The 24,160-nt window shown below is 38.9% G+C and overlaps 1 protein-coding gene across 2 annotated transcripts in view; it reads right to left on the reverse strand.

Annotated features, from left to right (window-relative positions):
- Nucleotides 1-24,160, reverse strand: part of LOC126416033 (uncharacterized) — a 72,803-nt gene that overhangs the window by 14,749 nt on the left and 33,894 nt on the right. For both annotated transcript variants that reach the window (XM_050083486.1, XM_050083487.1), the window contains 2 exons: nt 17,952-18,195; nt 4,479-4,582 (listed from right to left, as the gene is read on the reverse strand). In XM_050083486.1, coding sequence (XP_049939443.1) covers nt 4,479-4,582; nt 17,952-18,195 — 348 coding nt within the window. The remainder of the gene's footprint in view (nt 1-4,478; nt 4,583-17,951; nt 18,196-24,160) is intronic.

Here is a 24,160-nt window from a genome sequence, read left to right on the forward strand (position 1 = left end):
AATCTACATAAATCTTTGCACACTGTTCTACAACACTGGAGTAAAAAGTGATTATTAGTCGCACTGTATGGGAGCTGCAGTTTTCTTCTGTAAAAGGTGACTTCCTCCATTATAAGTGCTGGTCAGTTTACAGACAGACTATGCCTCCCCAGTATTTTCTGTCGAGTTCTATTATGTGAATACACAAAGTAACTTCACTGCACACTCATTTACCCAGTGTGGTTATTTTCACTTTGTTGAACGACTAACAGTTGTTAAGTGAGCTTTGATGTAAAATATGTTCCTGTGTTCAATTTGTAAGTACAAAGATGTATCTGACCTATGTAGAGTTAGTGTGAAAGGGAAAGGGACTGGACTGATCAATGTGGCACGCTGCTGCTGTCCATCACTGACGGCATATTGTAAAGTTGTGTAATTTGGTGGTGAATTAATGAATGACCAAAAATATACTGCAGTGTGGTACTCTATGATACTTTTCTATGCAGGAATTTCTGCAACTTGTAGAATCGGCTGCACTGATTGAAGCCACTTATTACACAAGAGTGTGAGTATGTCTGATGTCCAAGTCCAAAAAAGTGATCTGTTGTGTTGTATCGCTTTACTATGTTAAAATATCTCAAATTCTATATCACCTAGGTGTCTCACTTCTGTTACACAGTTTAACCCTCTGGGCCTCGTCAGATTTTTGGAGAGCTGGGGGCGATGCATTAGATATCCTCATGCTCTGAAAAATATTCCGGATAGTGATAGTAGACAATGAAATCATCAATGCCAAATTCATATTAAAAGCATGTTACACATGGAATGGGCTCTTCTTCGGTGTGGTAGACAGTTGACAGCTTTTTTACATAAAAGCTTACTTAACAACTACAAGTAAGTAGTCATTCAATAAACTGAAAATAACTCTACTATATAAACACATGCTCGGTAATGTTATTTTTTTCTATTCACATATTAAAACTGGACAGAAAATGCTGAGGAGGTACTACAGCATGTCTGCAAACTGATAACTGAGCAGCACTCATAGTGGGGAAGTCACTATGAGCAGAGAAAGTCACTTTTCCAGAGGAACACTACAGCTGCCACACAGGACGACAAAGAATCAATTTCCCCTCTGACAGAGATTTATGTATATTCTACCCACATCCATTTCTTGTGTTAATATTATTAATAATTCATACTTGTATTCTGTGTAGGATTAATCCATTTTGTGCAAAATAAACACTCCTCGAGCATGTTTGTGCACTCCATCACCAGTAACTCGTAAGGCACATTGTGGAGGGTCCTATAACTTTGTAAAACATCCTGTAGCTGCTTCTTGTGACGGAATGGGGTAGACAGAGTGAGGAATCACCTCATCTACCTTCAGTCTGCAGACCTGTGAAGAAGGGAAGAAGACAATTTATCCCTTAATACAGCTCTACTGCACTTAGATGTGGTACACACATTTAATATTTTTTAACCCACTTCATTTAAAGATAAATATTAATTTTATACCATTAGAACAATATTTTTTAATGAGCTGTGATTTTTTCATCCCCTGTAATGTGGAAACTGTTAGTCCTACAGAAAAAATGAATGGGATCTTTTCCGTAGGAAATTTAATGTAGTCAGGGTGTCCACATGTTCAAGGAAAATAATTCCCGGATTTCCCGGTTGAAAACACACTTTCTCCTGGGTGAAAATACACTTTTTCCGTGTTAAGCGACAGTATACTTTTTCTTGGCACTTATCAATCCTTATATGGTTCATGGTTTTATACACCGGCATAGAATTTCCAAGCACTTTACAAAATTAAACCCAGCGGAAAAAAACACGTTTTGGAAAGATCTTTGTTGTGCAGCAACATATACACTGCATATTTCCGTGTTACGAAGGTATAAATTCGAATTCCACCAAACACTGCATGTTACTTTCCAAAGCATTAAAATGGAGATTGTGATGCACTTTTGTAAGCCACTCACAGCTCATGTCACCTGATCTCGCCAGCTGATGACAGCATTTGACACGTGATGTAGTCAGAGAATAGCAAGATCACTCTTAAGTAGCGCGAACACACAAATAAGAAAAATTAATGGCTTAAATTAATGTACAATTGTTGCTACAAGAAAAGCAAAGCTATCACATATAATATTGGTCTCTAAGATTAATAAGCTGCAAGAGAAGCTAAGCTTCCACATATATTGTTGATCTTTTTTGCGCGTCATACATCACATAAATATGCCAGTAAAAATTTTTAATAATGACGTCAATGTCTGATCTTCTGGGCTCGAAATTCTTCATATGGTCGTCCCCAACGAGTTGATTTTTAAATGAGAGTCTAACGCTCTGTGATTTAAGAAATCCATCGTACACTCTCTCACATAGTTTATCTTACATAAAAGGAAATTTACTTTGAAAGTAATGCTTTTCAAAGCAATATTCGCAATATTTTTCTGTGACCTATTAGAAAGGTACGTTTCAGCAGTTGCCAGAGAGCGCCATATAACAGGCGCCACTGCACTTGCGCAGCTACGATGACGCAGGAAGCCCGCATGTTCGTGCGTGTGAAACATTAAAAGATCTTGCATTAAAATGAATCTAATGTAAGAAACTGTCACGTCACACTCATTGGAGGCAATTTGTTGTTAAGAAGCACTGCACCGTCTGCCTAAAGCCTTTGACACACTCAGCTGTTGGCAGACGCTTGTACGAGCACTGTGTTTTGTTGTTGTATATGGTGCATTTTCTTTGCGACCTAAGTTTTATTTTTATTTTTTTTCTCTCGTTCATGTTTTGTTGCTGCAGTATTATTCTGCAGAAGTGGGATACAGTAAATTTTTTTGTTAGAGTATTGGTTCTTACCAGTCAAAATCACAAAAATTTAACTGAGTACTAAAACAATGAAAAATTCCTGGAACTCAAAAAGATTCCTGGGTTTTTCCTCGGTTTTCTCCCGGATGCAAACATTCCCGGGTTTTTCCCGGATCTCCCGGTTGTCCCAGGTCGCAGACACCCTGGTAGTTTATTCTTGTACTAGGAAACATTTGCGCTAGAAGGTGCAGCTTTAGCATTATTACAGAAAAACATAAAAAAGTGACCTGTAAATGCCCCCACTCCAACTGTCACATGCATCAAGTAGGGATTCTGTATGCTGATCCCTGAAACTATGCAGAAATTTGTGACTAAACAATTTTTTCCCCTAATTTTCCTTCACTGAAGGGACTATATATTTGAATAAGTTGCCAAAAACTTATTTAACTAACAAGTATTCTGACGATTATTAGTAGTGTAAATAAACCACTCTGCTTTACATCTAATATATGAGGTCAAAAGCAAAAAGAAACAACAATAGGACATGTTTGAACCATGTTCCAAATATATGCATCAACTGTCACTCAGGTGCACGAGTTTCAGTGTTGATTGATACATATTCATTCATTTATTCATTCACTCCTTAAGTTCCATGGATGCTACCAAGAAGGAAAATCTTCAGGGGTGTGAAATAAATCCATGCCTACATTAACGTAAGACAAGGCCATCACAGAAACTAACTGTACATTGCATTAACAACTGCTTAGTACTACTCACATTTATGCAATCTAAGTTTGATCCGATGAATTAGTGGCTTAATATTTACTTAATTACAATAGTATTTTTCAAAAAAAAATTTTTATGTATGGAAATACTGAGTTATATTTACAGCACCTTACTACTTGTCGTTTAGCTTTATAAAAAAACACTGCTACTTGCCAAGTAGGTAACAGAACTTTTCAATTCCTGAACCTAGATATTAAGATAATTGGTACAATAAAATAACAAGGTGATAAATAAAGAACATTTTTTGATGTTTATCTGTTTGTTAGTACTACTTGAATACAGCTTAAACTCCAGCAGTGAGTGCGATGCAATAATTTGATTTTGACAAAGACTACAGCTCTGGTTAAACCATAGTTTCAACCTTCAATGAATCCTATTAACATCACAATTTTTCTTTCAATTTTTTTTTTCCTTCTTCTTTTGGACTTAGTAGATGCATACTTAATCCAATCCCTGCATAAGACTCATATGCTTCCACGCATTTTCGTTTGTTTACAAGTAAAGAAGCCCTGTTACATCATGTACTGTTAACTCTCCACAGAACACTTCATAAACTGATTTAACACTCAAATTTGACACATGGCTTTCCACTTCTTACATATTCTGCAGGCGGTCCCCTTGATAATGTATGAGTAGCACCTCAATGAAAATGGACATACAAAGTTTGGCTGTTGCAGCACCTTCACGTCAGTCTGGCCCACTGTTTTTTACTTTCACAAATAATCTGTACAATGTACATCCTAAAAATATTCCATCTCACTGTATTAATTACATTCTACATCACTTATTACAAGAAATGTAAAATGTTATTACTCAATGCAAATAAGATTTTCTAAATTAATACTAAAAGCATGCGAGTTCGTCTCACAGTGATAATTCTACAATGCTGAACATATTACCTGCTAAACTGGCCGTGCATCTGATTCAAATTTTCAACCCGAATTGGGAACTTCAAGTCACATGTGGCCACAATATTCTGAACCTTGAAATCTTTGAAGGAAACCTGTAATAATAATAGCACAGAACGCTTGTAACCAAGACTCATTCTGGATAATGTTTGTTGTCACAAACAAAGCAGCATCTCTCGGAAATTTTTTGTAAATAATTATGACTGGGATCTATGAAATGGTTATGAAAGTATTAAATTTCAGAGTGGATGTGGCTGTCAGGATGAACAATTCAGCACCTGTATGTTGCAACCATTGTTAAAATTTGAGTCACACTGACCTAAATTCACTGAACACTTGCCCTACAGCACACTGAACTTTTTTTTATGTTTCCTTGTCTTCAAATACCATTACAACAGAATTAAGATGACAAAATAAAGTCTAAAATAGTAGGTAAATAAAAAACTTTACTATCTGTCAACCAACAGAAGCCACTTACACTGCAAGGCATTTTTGTTGGTATACTAATCAAAAATTTCTTAGTGTTTACACTGTGTTCTCACAGATTCTCTAAAAAATACTGATGTATCATCCTCATCTGCAGACATCTTCAAAGGGAAGAGGGGGAGAACAGTTGCAGTGATTGATGTTTGGATGCTGCATGCTGGGGCTCACTGACAACATATGTCAATATTCACTGTAGCTTAAATCTGTGCAAATCTAATGTTTTTCTAAAAGGTGTTGGATCAACTGAATCAAATTCTTTACCTGCTGATATTACAGAAATGTATGAATACTATCAAACAATTGTGTGGTGTGCTTCATGAATAACACACACAGGACAGTGACTACTAGCTCCCCCACCCCTGTCGTGGTGGTGGAAAATGACTTAATGGAAACATTTTTACCTTCGAGAGGGTGCGCTGGGGTATTTAGTATCTACTGAGGAATTTTGTAGTGTTGCAGCACAGTGCAGAGCCCTGTGATGTGGTAGCTCTAAGTATTTTATTACCTGATTGTCTTTCCCCCACCCTCCTTCCCTCTACCCTCCCTCCTTGACTCAGCATCTTCAGTATTGCATTGTTTCGTAGTGGTGCACTCCACACCCTGCGTACCCGGTGATGTCATACTTGTTTCTTTCGGACAATTTTGAGCATCTGTGAAATTTTCAATTTATCCACGCAAAGGATTGAACTGTAAAAGTACCTTTTCATGACAGTATTCATTACAAGGATGTGAAAATGTGTAAATAATTTAATATTTTTTTGCAATATAGGTGCCATTAGCCAACAATATGTGTTTTTTGTCTATTTGTTTATAGGTCCAAATATTTTAGAAAGGTTGCGGACATATCTGCATACCTTCAAGAACTCGACAAAGATGAGAGACTTGAAATAAATGTTGTTGAGTTAGCTGAAAAAAAGGTGATCTGAGTGACAAAGAAGTTCACTTTAGCGACCAAGGGCATGAAACTAATTCCTAACAGGAAGGCAAAAGTGGGAGTAAGGAAGAAAGAACTTCAGAAATTAGTTTTTTCTTAGGAAAAGACAATTAAATGGAGTAAAAAACCAGCCTACAAAACCCCAAGCAAATCAACATTATGAAAGTTTCACCTCTTCTCCCAAGCTATTCAAACAATACTTCTAATGAAATTATTGTGTTGTTCAAGCTTTTTGAAACTGGTATGATAGATATGAGAGTATCCTGTACCAACAAATATAGCGACAACCTTATAACAAACAAGATGTACAAGGGATTGCAAATTTATGGATAAATGTGAAATTAAGGCATAAAGAAAGGTGAACATGTAAATGTACAAGAACTCTGGGATCAGATGGTACAGGCATGGGTATCCTGATGGCCACAATAAGCTACAAAGGATTTCTATTTGTAATGTGTTGTACGAGGTTTAATGACATTTCAACTTGAAATGAACGGAAAAATCTTAACTAGTTAACAAATGTCAGAAAGCTTCTATATTCCTTTACAACAACCAAATGATCCTACAATCCCACTGAACAGGTAACAATTGACAAAACGTACATTGGATTTATGGGGACACTGCTTCTGGATCCAGTACATATCATCCAAGCCTGCCAAATGTGGAATAAAAATATTTGCCATGTGTAACACACACACAGTTTTTACACCAGTAATACTGAAAAATATGTGGGAAAGCAGCTAGGAAAAAAAAAAAAAATTAAAATAAAATAAAAAAAAAAATGTTCATCGATACCCCTGCCTACACAGCACAATATAGATGACATCAACCCCAAAACAGGAAAGCCAGCTATCATTGATTATAATTGGAGGAGTGGATACTGTGGACAATATGGTAGTGTGATATTGTGTTTCCAGTATTACAAGGAGATGGCCTATCGTGTTATTTTATACAATGCTTTTTTCAAATCTGTCTTCTGACTGGTTTGATGTGGCACGCCACAACTTCCTCTCCTCTGCCAACCTCCTCATCTCAGAGGAGCGCTTGTAACCTACATCCTCAATTATCTGCTGGATGTGTTCCAATCTGTCTTCCCCAGCGGTTTTTACCCTCTACAGCTCCCTTTAGTACCGTGGAAGTCATTCTCTGACTTCTTAACATATGTCCTATCATTCTGCCCCTTACTCTTGTCAGTACTACCCATACATTCCTTTCTCCTCGATTCTCTGGAGAACCTTCTCATTCCGTACCTCATCAGTCCACCTAATTTTCGACATTATTCTGCAGCACTACATCTCAAATGCTTCGATTCTCTTCTTTTGAAGTTCTCCCACAGTCCACATTTCACTACCACATAATGCTGTGCTCCAAACGTGCATTCTCAGAAATTTCTTCTTCAAATTAAGACCTATGTTTGACACTAGTAGCCTTCTCTTGAAAATGAATGCGCTTTTGGCCAGTGCTAGTCTGCTATTAATGTCACCCTTGATCTGTCCATCACGGGTTATTTTGTTGACTAGGTAGTAGAATTCTTTAACTTTGTATACTTCGTGATCTCTGATTCTGATAAGTTTCCCACTGTTCTCATTTCTGCTACTTCTCAATACATTCGTCTTTTTTCAATTTACTCTCAACCATATTCTGTACTCATTCGACTGTTCATTATAATACCATTTAACCTTGAATTTTAATCACACTCCTGGACGTTTCTTTTATTTGCATCACTGCTTCTTTGATGTATAGATTGAACAGTAGGTGCGAGAGACTCCATTCCTGTCTTACACTATGCTAAATATAGCTGGGATAAATTGCCAAATTTTAGATTCACTTCCCAACCCAGATAGAACATCAAAATTCAATGTATTCTTTTGAAGAATTTAGCGTTTGCATTCATGAATGAACACTTGAAAAATAGATCAAAAATCGTATCACCATTGACTGATGTTCCAGGACTTCTAAGGAAATTTCCCTCCGAAGACGTCAGTGAGACGGCAGGACTATCAGAGAAGATGAAAGAAAAAGACAACCCCATAATAAATGGTCATCTGACGTACAATTAGTTTACTTGTGGCAATGCTGAAATGCGGACATGCACAGCAAAAAGACTGTCACAAATAAAGCCTTTGGCTAGTAAGACCTTTGTCAAAAATAGATATATCTCTCTCTCTCTCTCTCACACACACACACACACACACACACACACACACACACACACACACACAAAATGTCACTGTTTTGAATGATTTTAAGTAACTCATTTGTTGCAATATATCTATATTTTTTTTTATTTTCAGTTGATTCTTTTGTTTTTAACATCCCTTCTACACGTCGTTAGTTTCCCTGATTATTGATGATTTTGCAAACGTCCAAAACCATTTTACTCAGATTCACTGAGCCTAGCCTATTTAGATGTACGCCATCTATACCCAGACATTTGTTACTTATAAATTTGTTTGGGTTTGTAAATACCATGCCAAGTTTATTACACTGGTCCCTAATTCTGTTTATTTTATCTGTCCAAGAGTCACTCACTGATGTCCTGTGCAAAATACCACATACTGCACTAGCTCTGTTTAATTTTTAAGTGAGTATCTTATCCAGAAAAAGTAATGTTTTGTCTACCTCCTCCACTGTGTTGAATTGAATCCCGTTGTTTTTCTGTCTCTGTAGTACAAAAATTTTGTCCACATAACACAAACACGTTTGGTCTATCGAGCGATGGTTTCCAGGGCCTGTTCTTTAACCTTTGAGCGGGCTTGCCGATTTATTTTATTTTATTTATTTATTTTTTGCATGATTATGTGCATGGGGTATTCAGTACCTCACCATCCATGACAAGTTGTAATTTCATTAGGAATCAGTTAAATATTTGTATTTTGGAGTAATATTATTATACATTTGTTTCAAAAGCTTTAATCAGCACATGAATAAGGAATTCATGATACAAATATGTAACAAAGTGAAGTAATACATACTTAATTTATATATGACAAGCAGTTAACTTGTAAGAACTATAAAATTGACAATGCATTCCAATTTTAATCATTTTATGTTAACTCTCTTCAAATATATTGTACATAGAATAAATCAACTGCAAAAACATAATAAATGATGTATCGGCCAGTCTCCTCTTAATGACATGTAACACACACAAGCTCTGTAATCAGATGTGCTTCACAAGTAAGCTTATCAAACAATGGAAAATACAGGATGGAATGTAGCAATATTATGAAAAGGAAGTTGCCACTCACCATATAGCAGAGGTGCTGAGTCGCAGACAGGCACGACAAAAAGACTGTCACAAATAAAGCTTTCGGCCAGTATAAGGCCTTCACCAAAGTACATGCACACGCACGCGCGCGCATGCACACAAAATGGGCGCGCGCAAATGCAACTGTCACGCACAACTGCAGTCTCAGGCAACTGTAGCCACACTGTGTGGCTACAGTTGTCTGAGACTGCACCCCTGTGGCAAACATTTTCTAATGCACTGGAATATAAATGGTATAGCCTCAGATTTTTGTAACCCAAGTTATTCAAATATTTATGAACTTCAAGTTTTACTTTCAGAATGTTCAAATTTAAAAATTGTATGTTTAAATGAACATTGGGTGACAAAAGGCAGGACAGGAATTCTGAACAAAATTGAACATTCTATTTGCCAGTAGTTTTTGTAGAGGTAACAGATCTCGTGGGGGCTGCTGCATCCTTCTAAATGACACTACGAATTTTATAGAGAGACTGAGTTCAGTTGTTTGAATGAGGAAGGTATTTTTTAAAGTTGTGCGGTGGATCTAATTGATTTAAATACTGTAATGTATGTCTGTACAGAATTCCTTGAAGTGCTGTAACAAAATTATTTTTATCCAAATTTAAATGTTTATTAGAAAGTCTGGAGAAAGACAGAAAGAAAAAATTGTAATTGCAGCAGACTAATATAAATTTATTAAATAATAATGATACTGTAAATTTTTGTGACTTAATTCAGAAATATGCTTTTAATTTAAATTTCACTGAATGCACTACAAGAAACAGCCACTCTGAAACATCTGTTGACAATATTCTGACAAATTATCAGTTTGAGAATGGAAGCAAATTCTGTTTAGATTTAGGCATATCGCATCATTCAGCACTGCTCATAGAGCTTCCAAAAATATGCAAACCAGAATATATGAAAACACGTTTTAAAAGGAACTTCAGCAAAGAGAATGTAAATATATTTTCTAACAAACTGAGAACTATGAAATGGCTCTAGATAATAGTGTGTCAAGTGAAAAAAATTTCAAAACATTCCTAAACTGCTTCCTAGACGTTTCCAATGAAACTTTTCCCCCTCAAGCCAGGTGACAGGGTGTGGCCAATAAAATAAATTGGATTACACCAGGAACAGAAGTTTCTAGTGCCAGGAAAAGACAGCTTCAGAATGAGTTAAAACATAACAAAAATGCTGACTTTGTGGGGTATGTAAAGAGATATAAAAACACATTCAAAAAATCTGTACAGGCAGTAAAAAAATTGGCTAACAACATGTATATTGGTAAACATGAAAATAAATCAAATTTATTATTTATCACAGTATAAAATTCGAAAATATCTAGCAATGTTATCACAGATTCTGAATGTGAATTAATGTCAGTGAAATTTAGCACCAATAGTCAGTCAAAAATGGTAATCAGTTGCTTTTATACTCCACCTGGGTCAGGAGCTGTACTGGTAGAGTGCTTCAGACAGAACTTGCAGAATATTGCCAATAACTTTCTTGTTAATTCTGTTGGGTTAGGGGGTGACTTAAACTTACCAGGCATAGGTTGGGAGAGTGTACGATCAAAACTGGTGCCAGGAACAGGATTCATGTGACATTATTCTGAATGTTTGTCTGAAAATTACTTTTAGCAGGTAATTAGACAACCAACTACTAAAGGTTATGTCTTCTCCTCCCAGCAACAGACCGGAATTTATCAAATCAGTTAATGTAGAGGAAGGTATCCTTGATCAAAAGGCTGTGGTAGCCATTATGACCACAAGTTTTCCAAGGAATGTTAAGAAAGGTAAGAAAATATTTTTGCTTAGCAAGAGTGACATGATACAAATTGCAGAGTATGTGAGTAGTCAGAATCAAATATTCGGTGCTGAGAACCAAGATATGACAGCGCAAATGAGAACAATTCGAAGCATCACTCAATATGCTTTAGACAATTGTGTTGTAAGTGAGCTCATAAGGGATAGGAAAGGCCCACTCAGGTTTAATACACATATTAGATAACTGCAAAGTTATCATATACAAACTGAAATAATATTTGTGTGTGTGTGTGTGTGTGTGTGTGTGTGTGTGTGTGTGTGTGTGGAGGGGGGGGGGGGGGGGGGGGTGTTTGGACCATGGACGCATGTGTGAAAAGACAGTAATATAAATGGGTTGCAGTTTGCTATATTTTTCACTCAGGAGTGTACAACTGTAAAACTGATATGTTTGTCACAGTCAGATATCATCATCATGGTAAGTGGAACATGGGTCATTCCATGTTAAATCGCCTGATTTCAGAACATTTTCCTGCTCCATCATTATGGATTTCAAAGAAATTTTACGTGAACATTCGCACATGTCCCCATTGAACATTGGTGATGTATAATATTTGTTGAAATAACACTGGCCAAGTTATAGTTACTTGTTTGACACCGTGCGCGACTTTGGGCCGAAATGAAATTTGGCCATCTTGTACAACTTTATGAGTTCTCTTAATAATAACAATGAAAAGAATTTTACAAATGGTATACCACCAGTAACTTCCAGGCAAAATTGCTTGAAAAAAATCACCGCCTGCAAAAAATTTCAAAGTGTTTCACCACAGATTCAAAAACGTCAAAACGTAGATAAACAAAAGCTGAATGAAGCGGAAATCAGCATAAGGAGAGCAATGACAGAAACCTTCACTGACTCTGAAAGTAAAATTTTGTCAACCGATCTGAGTAAAACTCAGAGAGAGGTTTCGATCTTATGTAAAATCATTAAGTGGTTCAGAATCCTCTATTCATTCGCTCAATGACCATACTGGCACTGACATTGAGGACAACAGAGAGTAGGCCAAAATATTGTGTTCAGTCTTTCAGAATTGTTCCACTGTGAAAGATCATAATACAGTCCCTACCTTCAATCATCACATGAACAAAGAAATAGCAGATATTGAGATAACCAGCTGCAGAGTGAATAAATTATTTCCTTGCGGACAGAACTCAACACTTTGCTCTTAACAGAATACAATCAGCAGATGCAAAGGTAACTTCCACAGTAACCTAAGGAAACGTAATAGGACCATTATTGTTTATAAACTATATAAATGACCTAGCAGAAAGTGTCAGAAGCTCCTTAAGACTGTTTGCACATGGTACAGCTGTCTGTAAATAAATAGCAACACCAGAAGGCAGTACTGATTAGCATTGATGAATGGTGCAAGCTCTGGCAGTTGATCCTGAAGATAAATAAATGTAATATATTGTGCATACAAAGGAAAAGAAATCCAATACTGTACAACTACACTATTAATGGTAAACTGCTGGAAACAATGTCTACCATAAAATATCTAGGAATAACTATCCAGAGTGATCTTAAATTGAATGTAAAACAAATAGTAGGAAAAGCAGAAACCAGAGAGATTCATAGTATATTCAGGACAAGTAACTCATCCTCAAAGGAAGTGCCTTACGAGATGCTTGTTCCATCAATTCTTGAGTATTATTCATCAATCTGGAATTCTTACCAGGTAAGACTGATAGAAGACATAAAGAAGATCCAACGAAGAATGGTGTGTTTCATTGTGGGATTGCTTCATCAGTGCGAGAATGTTACAGCGATGCTCAACAAACTCCATTGGCAATTATTATAAGAGAGATGTTGTACGCCACTGATAAGTTTACTATTGAGATTTTTACGCAGCACTTTCAGGGAAGAGTCTGGAAACATATTACTTCCTTCTGCATACATCTCTTGAAATGATCACGAGAAGAAAATCTGAGAAATTAGACCTAATTCAGACACTCACCACCAAGGATTCTTCCCACAAGCCATACACGAGTGGAAAAGGGAGGAAGGGGTCATTTAGTGGTATCAGATGTACCCTTATGATACAGACATAGATGAAGTATCTGAGATGGACCAAGGATGCTGGTCTACTAAGATCGAAACCAGGGCATATAGGAAACCACATAGTTGTGCATAGGTGTGTAAGTACAATGAAGAGGACAGTGTGGAAACAGAGGAACATAAGGAAATAAGCTGGTTAGTGAAGATGATTAAATCAGCCATGCCAGAACAAATTTTTCAGCCAGGTAACCAAAACATTGTGCAATACTTAGCACCTGGCACAAATCTGAATTTCACCAGTGACAGTATGTCAGTAAACAAACATCTCTCCCCCCCCCCCCCCCCCCCCTAAAATTTCACATGTGGCACAGATGTGATTTCCAAAACTTATGAAACTGCAGCAATCAAATTTTAATAAGTTTAATCATTACTGCTACAAGTTTGTATCATACAGTTTTTATGCGGGGCCACAGCTTGGAAACTCAGATGCCAGTAGAGGAATGAGTACGGAAAATATTGTTAATGTCAAGTTCTGCAGTTACAACATTTTGGGAAGATTAAAATATAAACTTTGATATGGGGACTCTCATAATTTATAGTTCTTGATTCTGTAATTGGTTTCAAACTTTTGTGCAATTTCAAATGGCATGCACAACACTAGGATAAATCATCCAGATTTAAGCATTAAATCAAACAATGGAAAATCCAGAATGCTACAACGACAATATTATGTAAGCCACTCGACCACATATGGGAAATGTTGAGTTGCAGACAGGTACAAAGAAAAAAAAAATTTTTTTTTTAAATGCTAACTTCTTGTAAATGTGCTTTACTGACACTAATAAGAGCACTCTCACGTGTGAACATTAGTGTAGGTATCTATTTGTCTTGCAGATTTGTTCATAGTGAAATCACTCTTTCACTTCTAATGTTGCTACTTAGAGATAATAGTTGAATATGTGAGGCAGTAAATGAAAATGTTACCTCACATCCTATAGACTTTGCTCTCTCAAATATCTACATTTTATCTTCACTCAATTTCCTGCACAAGTGCTAGTCCTCCTAGGTTCGCAGGAGAACTTCTGTGAACTTTGAAAAGTAGGAGATGAGGTACTAGTGGAAGTAGAGCAGTGATGGTGGGTCTCGAGTCATACTTGGGTAGCTTAGTTAGTAGTGTACTTGCCTGAAAAAGGCGCAGGTCCTGAGTTTGAGTCTTGGTCTGGCACATCGTTTTAATCTGCCAGGAAGCTTCATACCAGTCCACACTCCGCCCAGTGTGAAAATTTCAGTCTGAATACAATGTTAATTTTAACTTAATGGTGAATAATGAACCAAATGCCACAAATAACTTTGCAGAATGAAGAAAATGTCACCGAAGCGAATGATCATAGCTGGTGTCAAAGAATAAATTAAAGAATGCCAGTTCTACATGCCAAACTTTAAGGGAAATGAAGATTTCACAAATTGGAGTAGCAGGATGTTCAGTACATTCAAGAGAAACTCTAGAAAATATCCAAATGCAGGCATTGGAGGTAAGGAGAAATTTTCTAGCTGCATGCATTGCAGAACACAAAGCAGATACTGTTTGATGTGTGACAGTAACAATGAAGGCAGGGCTTACATTACAATACATGACGACACTTAGTCAGCGATTTCCCGCAGCATTTGATGAGATACTATGTGCATATCAGCATCATCATATAATCCAATCTATGGAAACGTTACAATTATTTACTAGGCCCTTGAGCAACCCCAATCAGATGCCTGTTTATTTTGATGTGTTGTCGAATGTTATTTGTCACTCGATGAGCTATAATAGTATTCCTATAAGAAGTTCTGGCAATGAAGAGACCAGAATAACAGTAAGGCTGTGTACACAGGCAATTGGTAGGAGTCTTCCTCATACGTGGGTCTTTATAGGAAAACAATACCAAAAGAAAAGCTATCTGCAAGACTTATCTTTAGAAGTCAAGAAATGGGATGACTGACAAATCAAGGACCTGATGCTAGACCGGTTGAAAACTGCGTGGACCAGAACACCAGGCCCGTTAGTATAATTCTGTGATAGCTGGTCAGTGAGGAAGCAAGTACTTGTTGCAAAGAAGTATGTAATTATGTGTTGTCCACTGCAGAACCTCTTGTAGACAGCTCTTTAAACTGCTCGGCCTACTGACAACAGTCACATGGTACATTTGCTTATTTATGCAGTTTGCGTCAACAATCGATCCCAGTGAGGAGTGATATATTCATCTGAAAAAATCTTTGACTATTTATTCAGTTATAAAAGGAATTTTACTGATAATAAAATTGAATTCATATACAAACTGAAATAATATTTGTGTGTGTGTGTGTGTGTGTGTGTGTGTGTGTGTGTGTGTGTGTGTGTGTGTGTGTGTGTGTGGAGGGGGGGGGGGGGGGGGTGTTTGGACCATGGACGCATGTGTGAAAAGACAGTAATATAAATGGGTTGCTGTTTGCTATATTTTTCACTCAGGAGTGTACAACTGTAAAACTGATATGTTTGTCACAGTCAGATATCATCATCATGGTAAGTGGAACATGGGTCATTCCATGTTAAATCGCCTGATTTCAGAACATTTTCCTGCTCCATCATTATGGATTTCAAAGAAATTTTACGTGAACATTCGCACATGTCCCCATTGAACATTGGTGATGTATAATATTTGTTGAAATAACACTGGCCAAGTTATAGTTACTTGTTTGACACCGTGCGCGACTTTGGGCCGAAATGAAATTTGGCCATCTTGTACAACTTTATGAGTTCTCTTAATAATAACAATGAAAAGAATTTTACAAATGGTATACCACCAGTAACTTCCAGGCAAAATTGCTTGAAAAAAATCACCGCCTGCAAAAAATTTCAAAGTTTGGCTTCTTATATCTCAGGGTATACAGGTATGGCAAACATAAAACTTGACATGCAATAACCAAAAAACACAAGGTTCTCAAATATGAAGTTTCACTGATGTATCACTTTCCAGTACTGAATAAATCAAGTGCAAAGTTGAAGATTTTGTATAAAACTGTCAAAACTGCGGTATTTGCAATCCGATTTTTCTAAGAATTATTTCCTTTAAAACTCTCCATGCTGGGCTCATTAGAAAGACCATGGTTAGAACCACAAAACAAAGTGTATCTGATTACCCATCGTAGGCTAACAATGGTACATAACTTGAATCATATTTGGGAACGAAAATCACAGTGAGGTAAAACTGTAAACTTCGGATTCTTATACTTCCGAGTGAACGCGTGCTGAACATGAAACACAATATGCAATAGCTCAGTAGCATAAGGATGCGGGATACAAAGAAAATGCACAAAATTTTACCAGATGAGCAAATTTAACTTCTTTGAAGAAAATATTGCGTGAAATATAATAGTTTAAAGTCACCAGAAATTCTCACTAGCTCTACACAAAGTTGCGAATGCAGGCAAACATACGACTACATCTGGGCCAGTATTGCTGCGAAGAATGTTAAACTTTACCAGTGTTCATTGGGGACACGTGCGAATGTTCACATAAAATTTCCACAAAATCTAAGATGGTTGAGCACGGAAGCCTAGGTACCTGACATGGAATAATCCACATGCAAATAACAGCTATCCTAACCCTACCCAATGCCACATCATTGTGATACTCACTGTACAACAACATTAGAATGTTTACACCTGTTTCGTTACTACTGAAGATGAGACAGTTCATTCCAATGCTGAAACATGTGCAGTATCTGCTGCAGTCTTTCTTTACAAGTTAGTGTATAAAATGATTGATAAACCTACTTTGCAACAAATACTCTTCTGCTTGTATTTATTTACTTTCATTCCTGTGTTACCTACTCTATTTCACCATGGAATTTTATCTATCTATCTATCTATGTATATTCCACTCAAAGCTGTATGTCCTTGCATTATTTTTATTTAAATGTGGGAGTGAATAAAACATTGTTATTAATAAAAAGACTATATTTTTTTCCTTTCCTAAACCGTTTGCATCTTCTCTGACACAAGGAAACAAAACTACCTCCACCTCTTTCTTCATATTAACGTGATACATATTTGCCTACTACTTCTTGGAGAAGTCCTCCTCTGCAGCTGAGAGGTCAGCATGGCTGACGGCCAATCAGTGGACCCGGTTTTGACATCAAGAAACTGGACAGGGACCAGAACAGCAGTGTGCTTTCCACGTGCCCATCCATACCACACCTAATGATGCCACTGGCACAGCATGATGGGCTGGTAGCTCAGACCTGATTTGACCCATCTAGTGCTAGAATGAGGAACTTACTGTCAAAGAAGGAAAAAAAAATTTTAGGTTCTTGTAGTCCTTCAACGATGTCAGCAGTGATGGAACCAAAGCCTGATTGAGTATACACCGGGGTGGAAATCAACAGTATCATATTCAAAGGAACTATTCTGGCAAATGTCTTGTGCAATCAGGGAAACCATGGATAACCTATGTCTGACAGGGGATTTGAATGCCATCCCTCTTGCATGATAGTTCTACATCAACCACTGCACCACTTTCTTTTGTATGACAGTCGCCACTTGCCTGTTAACACTCCAGCATCATCAATACCCTGTGCCTAAATAGTATGTTCCTATTTTTTCTTGGAACAGGGGTCCCTGAAACAGTGATTGGTTCTCAGTCATTTAAAAATTTTGTTCTCATGTTAATTTCCAACATTGTTCTCAGAATAAGATTTTCAAGTTGCAGTGACAAATTTTGTCTCTACATCCACCATTTCATTTCAGTGCTACTGTCTTCTTCCTTGCTATCTGGTATAAGGTATACACAAAAACAGAAGAAGAAAACCTACCCTGAAAGCATTCTTGTCTTCTTTTGTTCATTTGTATGTCTGTTGACACACAATCAACAGTTTTCTATCACTATTTTTATTTAAAAAACCATAGCTAACATGATAAAAACAATGAGTAAACTACAACTTACTTTAAAGCCTAATTTTTCAATTATTCTTGCAAATTTACGTGCTGCAAGACGTGAATCAGCCTCATTTCTAGCACCGGTTACAACCATTTTTCCTGAGCGGAAAATTAGAGCTGTTGTATGAGGCTCACGAATCCGCATAACTATTCCTGTGAAGCGTTGCGGGTTATATTCAGAATTTCGAGTCCGAAAATTTATCTGCATGAGATCCAGCTCGCAACACAAATTCACTGTGGAAACAACATTCCTGCAAAAGAACGAGAAAAGGCCACAGCATAAATGTCAAATTCACACACTGTTAAGTCTACACGCATTTTGTGCGTCAAACATTACATAAATGACAACTGTAAGGTCAAACATGCAGTGGGGGAAAGAGGGGGGGAGGGGGGATGGTGGGGGAGGGGGAGGGGGAGGGAGGGGGGAGGGAGGGGGCGGGGGAGAGAGAGAGAGAGAGAGAGAGAGAGAGAGAGAGAGAGAGAGAGAGAGAGAGATGAGTGTGTGTTCATTCCCCCCCAAAAAACACACACACACACACACACACACACACACACACACACACACACACAGTAAAACGTGTGGTAACTTGCTTCAACAAATTACATCAATGTGCTCTTTAAAGTGTCGCATGCTGCACATGAATTACCCATGAATAATCTGATCGCCTTTCCTCATTTCTTTATCATTTCCTTCACCATATATCCGATACTGTGCCAAACAACTCATTAACTATAACTAAAAACATTCTCTTCACAATTAATTTTCTTTTTATATTTTACTTCCCATGGTGAATTCATCTTTATGACCATTTACTGCAGAAAATGGTTTCCATTGCACTACCTGATCAAACGTACACTATGTGATCAAAAGTATCTCGACAACTGGCTGAAAATGACTTAGTAGTTCGTGGCACCCTACATCGTTAATGCTGGAATTCAATATGGTAGTGGCCCATCCTTAGCCTTTATGACAGCTTCCACTCTCGCAGGAATAAATTCAGTCAGGTGCTAGACGGATTCTTGCAGAATGCCAGCCCATTCTTCGCTGAGTGCTGCACTGAGGACAGGTATCAATGTCGGTCGATGAGGCCTGTCATGAAGTCAGCATTCCAAAACACCCGAAAGATGTTCTACAGGATTCAAGTCAGGACTCTGTGCAAGCCAGTCCATTACAGGGATGTTATTGTGGTGTAACAACTACACCACAGGCCCTCCATTATGAACAAGTGCTTGATCGTGTTGAAAGATGCAATCGCCATCCCCGAATTGCTCTTCTATAGTGGGAAGCAAGAAAGTGCTTAAGATATCAATGTAGGTCTGCACTGTGATAGTGCCACCCAAAGCAACACAGGGTGCAAGCCCCCTCCATGAAAAACACTATCACACCATAAGACCACTGCCTCCAAATTTTACTATTGGGACTACACACGCTAAAAGATAACGTTCACCGGGAATTCGCCATACCCACACCCTGCCATTGGACCATCACATTGTGTACCGTGATTAATCACTCCACACAATGCTTTTCCAAATGGTCCAATGTCTACACTCCTAACACCAAGTGTGGCGTCATTTGGCATTTACTTGCATGATGTTTGGCTTATGAGCAGCCACTTGACCATGAAATCCAAGTTTGCTCACCTCCTGCCTAACTATCTTAGTACTTGCAGTGGATCCTTATGCAGTTTGTAATTCCTGAGTGATGGTCTGGATAGATGTCTGCCTATTACACATTATGACCCTCTTCAACTGTCGGCAGTCTCTGTCAGTCAACAGACGAGGTCGGTCTGCATGCTTTTGTGCTGTACGTGTCCCTTCACGTTTCTATTTCACTATCACATCAGAAACAGTGGACCTAGGAATGTTTAGGAGTGTGGAAATCTAGTGTACAGATGTATGACAAGTGACACCCAATCACCTGAGCACATTCAAAGTCCACGATTTCCACAGAGTGCCCCATTCTGCTCTCTCACGATATCTAATGACTACTGAGGTCGCTGATTCTTTTGACCACATAGTGTATCTGGACACCCCTATGTACTAAGACTGACCACTAGATGTCACAACAGGTGAACCTGCCAGTATAAAAGGAGGTGGGGAGTATTGTGTTATCACTGGCCCCTCTGCCCAGAATGCAGTTTGAGGTCCCCAGAGCATGGTATGCAGTGGGAGATGCACCCTCTGCATCCCACCAGCACCATCTCACCACCTCACAAGCAACACAGACAAGATGATAAAAGTTTAGGGAACATAAAACATTAAAAATGGCAAACATGAAAGAACAAATAAAATAAAAAGGGCATGGGTCACACCAAACTGCTGAGCAAGGGCCACCCTGGGACCCTTGGGTCAACGCAGGCAGGGTCACCCCTCCAAACCTTCATGTGGTCAATGAGGTCAAAGTACCCTATCTCTCATAAATGAGTAGAAACCACCTTCGCCGGTGGAATGTAAAACTAGGTCAGCTGCTTTGGCGCCGTCCATTGGCAACAGAGGTAGTGTGTCAGGAAGTTGAAGATATCGCCACAAAGCAGTCAAATTTGGGCAGCCTACTAGGATATGGGCCACCGTCAGGCAATTACTACATCGACAGTAAAATGGGTCCTCACTTCAGAGAATATAGCTGTGGGTCAGCCAAGTGTGGCCAATGCGTATCTGATAGAGGACAGTGGATTCCCTGAGACAAGCACAAAGGGAAGACTTGCACGTGGTCGTTTGTTTGGGGTGTCCAGGGCAAACCATTCCAACTTCCAGACATCCAACAACTAATGGCGTAGTGTCGACCGAAGGTCAAGTTCTGTCCCCCATTTCCAAATTCAGTACTCTGTTAGCCAACTTTGCCAAATGGTCAGCATGTTTATTCCCTGATACCCCAACATGTCCAAGGGTCCAAACAAAGACGACTGGCCGCCCAGCTTGTTGGTGGTCAGAAAGATGCAGGACAGACGTGACTAATGGGTGAGGAGTGTAGCACTGATCTATAGCCTGAAGGCTGCTCAGGAAGCTGCTGCAGATCAGAATCATCTTGCTGGTACAAGAACAAACATGGCTAATGGCTCATTTGATGACCATCAATTCAGCAGTGTAGTCACTGGATCCATCCAGCAAGGAGCATAGGTCACTGTACCTTGCATGTGTGTATGCAAAATTGGTTCATCCATCGACCTTTGAGCCATCAGTGTATGCCACTACCAAACCTGCAAATGCACTGAGGACAGCCAGGGACACATGGTGAAACATCAATGGGGTCAACTGAATCTTTCAGTACAAAGGATATATCAAGACAGTTCAGGACATACACCATGAGGGCGTACATGATTGCTCCCTAAAAGAGGTGGCATTGGGGGAAGTTAAGAGTTCAGGGGAGAGACACTGTACTCAAACTGCAATTTTGAGTCCAGTTCTTGGTCTATTGTGGGAGGTCGACCTCTCTACTAGGAAAAAGGGCACGGTAGTTTGGATACTTAGGGAAGCTGCGAATATATGTAGTGTAACTGAGTAGCTGTTGTTGGCACCTGATCTGTACTGGAGGTACCCCAGCCTCCATGAGTAGGCTGTTCACAGGCTACTCTGAAAGGCTCCTGTTGCAAGTCTGACACCATAGTGGTGTATTGGGTCCAGTGACCACAACACCAATGACAATGCAGAACCATATGCCAGACTCCCAAAATCAAAATGGGAAAGGATCAGTGCTCTGTAAAGGTGCAGAACAGTAGTGCGGTCTGCACCCCAGCTGAGGCAGCAAAGCATATTAAGGTTTAGCCAGCACCTTTGCTTAAGCTGGCGAAAATGGAGAAGCCACATCTACTGGGCATCTAAGAACAGTCCCAAAAAGTGGAAAGTGTCAACCACATTGAGTAATTGGTCATCGAGGTAAAATTCTGGTTGTGGATGAACAGTACGACAGCAACAGAAATGTATGTGGTGAGTCCTGACAGTGGGAAACTGGAAATCATGAGTGAGGGCTCACAACTATGCCTTTCGAATGGCACACTGCAGTTGGTGTTCAGCAACACCCACATTAAAGCAGCAACAGTAAAAGCAAAAAATCATCAGCATACAACGAGGGTGACACTGAAGACCCCACAGCTACTGCTAGACCATTGATGGCCACTAAAAAGAGGGATACTTAATACAGAGCCCTGCAGGGCCCCATTCTCTTGGGTGTGGAGGGTACTGTGGGAAGCACCAACACAAATGCGGAAAGTAAGATACAACAAGAAGTTCTGTACAAGAATCAGTAGTGGGCCCCAAAGACCCCACTCAAGTAAGATAGCAAGGATACAGTATTCTCATGTGATGTCATAAGCAGTTTGTAAGTAGAAGACAGCAAGAAGGTGTTGACATCAGTCAAAAGCTGTCCAGACTGTAGACTTCAGGCAAACCAAATTATCAGCAGTGGAAAGGCCTTCGCAAAAACTGCCCTGGGATGGAGTGAAAAGGCCCCAAGACTCTAGGAGCCAACACAGCCACTGGCTCAGCATGCGTTCAAGCAACTTAAAGAGAACGTTGGTGAGATTAACTGGGCAATAGCTGACCACCTCTAAGGTATGCTTACCCAGTTTCACTACTGTGTCATTCTCTCCCGCCATTGAGATAGGAATCCACACACACTCCACATACCGCCGAAGATGGTAAGGAGATGATGCTGACAATCCGCTGATACGTGTTTGAGCATTTGGTTGTGGATGTACTCCGGTCCAGGGGCTGGTGGTAGTTGGTTTGAGGGAGAGGACCACACAGCGATGTCATCAATCACATTGGATTAGGGAAGGAAATCTGCCATCCCCTTTCAAAAGAACCATCCTGACATTTGCCTCAAGCGATTTAGAGAAATCATAGAAAACCTAAATCAGGATGGCCAGGCATGGGTTTCAATCCTGGGGCTATATCAGGGGCAAAGAGGCAGAGCACTAAAGAATTCCCACTCACTAAATGGAGCATTATATCGCTCCAGGTGGCATGAAGTGAAACATAATTGCAATTGCTCAATCCACGGTTTAAGGACATGAAAAGGAGGTTGACAGTTTGCAAATGCAGAGGCTCGAGCACAATGCAGAACAAAATTTTTGGCTACAGCATCTGGGTCAATGAAAACAGCACCTTTCAAGGATATATCAAGTACACTTACAGAGGACTGGTGTCCATAGAGGTGTCCGATTTTCACCCAGACCTCCCAAGGAGGCATAATTGGTCCAACAGCCGAAATGTACCATTCGCAGCATTATTGCTTCCTAGTACAGAGGAGGTACTGTTATGGCATTGGGGAGTTTCTAGTAGTTATAGTATGATCCCCTTATTCAGAAATGCAAAAGGATATGAACACATTTTACTGCAGTTTGTACAGAGTACAGTAGAGTAACTGTTTGGAGATGACTGGTAGTATCGGCATGACAATGCACCCTGTCATACGGCAGCATATGTGGGACTATGGTTTGTGGACAGTAACATTCCTGAAATGGACTGACGTGACCGGAGTCCTGACCTGCACCCAATGGAACGTCTTTGGGATTAGTTAGAATGTCAACCTCACTTAAAATCCTTTGGCTGGGCTGCCTTTCATCCATAGACATTCGAACATCTCACTGAAAATGTCCCCTGCAGAGTTCAAACTGCCACACAAGTGAAGGGTGGACACACACCATGGGTGATTCCATACAAAGTGGTCCAATAAAAAAAAAAAAAAAAAAACTAGCTGGTTGCTTGAACATCTCAGAAAAATTTATACTTGTTGTGTGAGTTCCATAATGTGTAATAAACTCAATACTTTCTTTAAAAAAAGTTACTGTTCATCATTTTGAAACAGCAGTTATTTGTCTTTCACATGCATTTTTTCACATTTGCCAGCACCTGCATTTTTTTAAAAAAATATCCAGCAATGGGTTGCCTTCAGTATTTCAAATAAAAAGTGTTTAATTCAGCACACACTGGCCTAAAAATTAAAGCCATCACCACGTAGCTAAATGTGTTCCTTAATGTATTTTTAATAGCTCGAAGTTACTGGTCACAAATTAAAAACCTCAGTATTTGAACAGTTGTGTTCGTAAACAGGAGTAATTTCTCAGCCTTAATATTATCTGCGCTATTACACTATACAGTATAGTTAATTTTTATATAGTATCCATCATGAGAAGGCTGCACTCGAATAACACTGTTTTAAAGAACAGATGTTTATTTTTCACTTTCTGATCAGCAATGTCTTTGTTAAAGGACCAA

This window comes from Schistocerca serialis, chromosome 8 (genome assembly GCF_023864345.2).
Source record: "Schistocerca serialis cubense isolate TAMUIC-IGC-003099 chromosome 8, iqSchSeri2.2, whole genome shotgun sequence".
NCBI lineage: Eukaryota > Metazoa > Arthropoda > Insecta > Orthoptera > Acrididae > Schistocerca > Schistocerca serialis.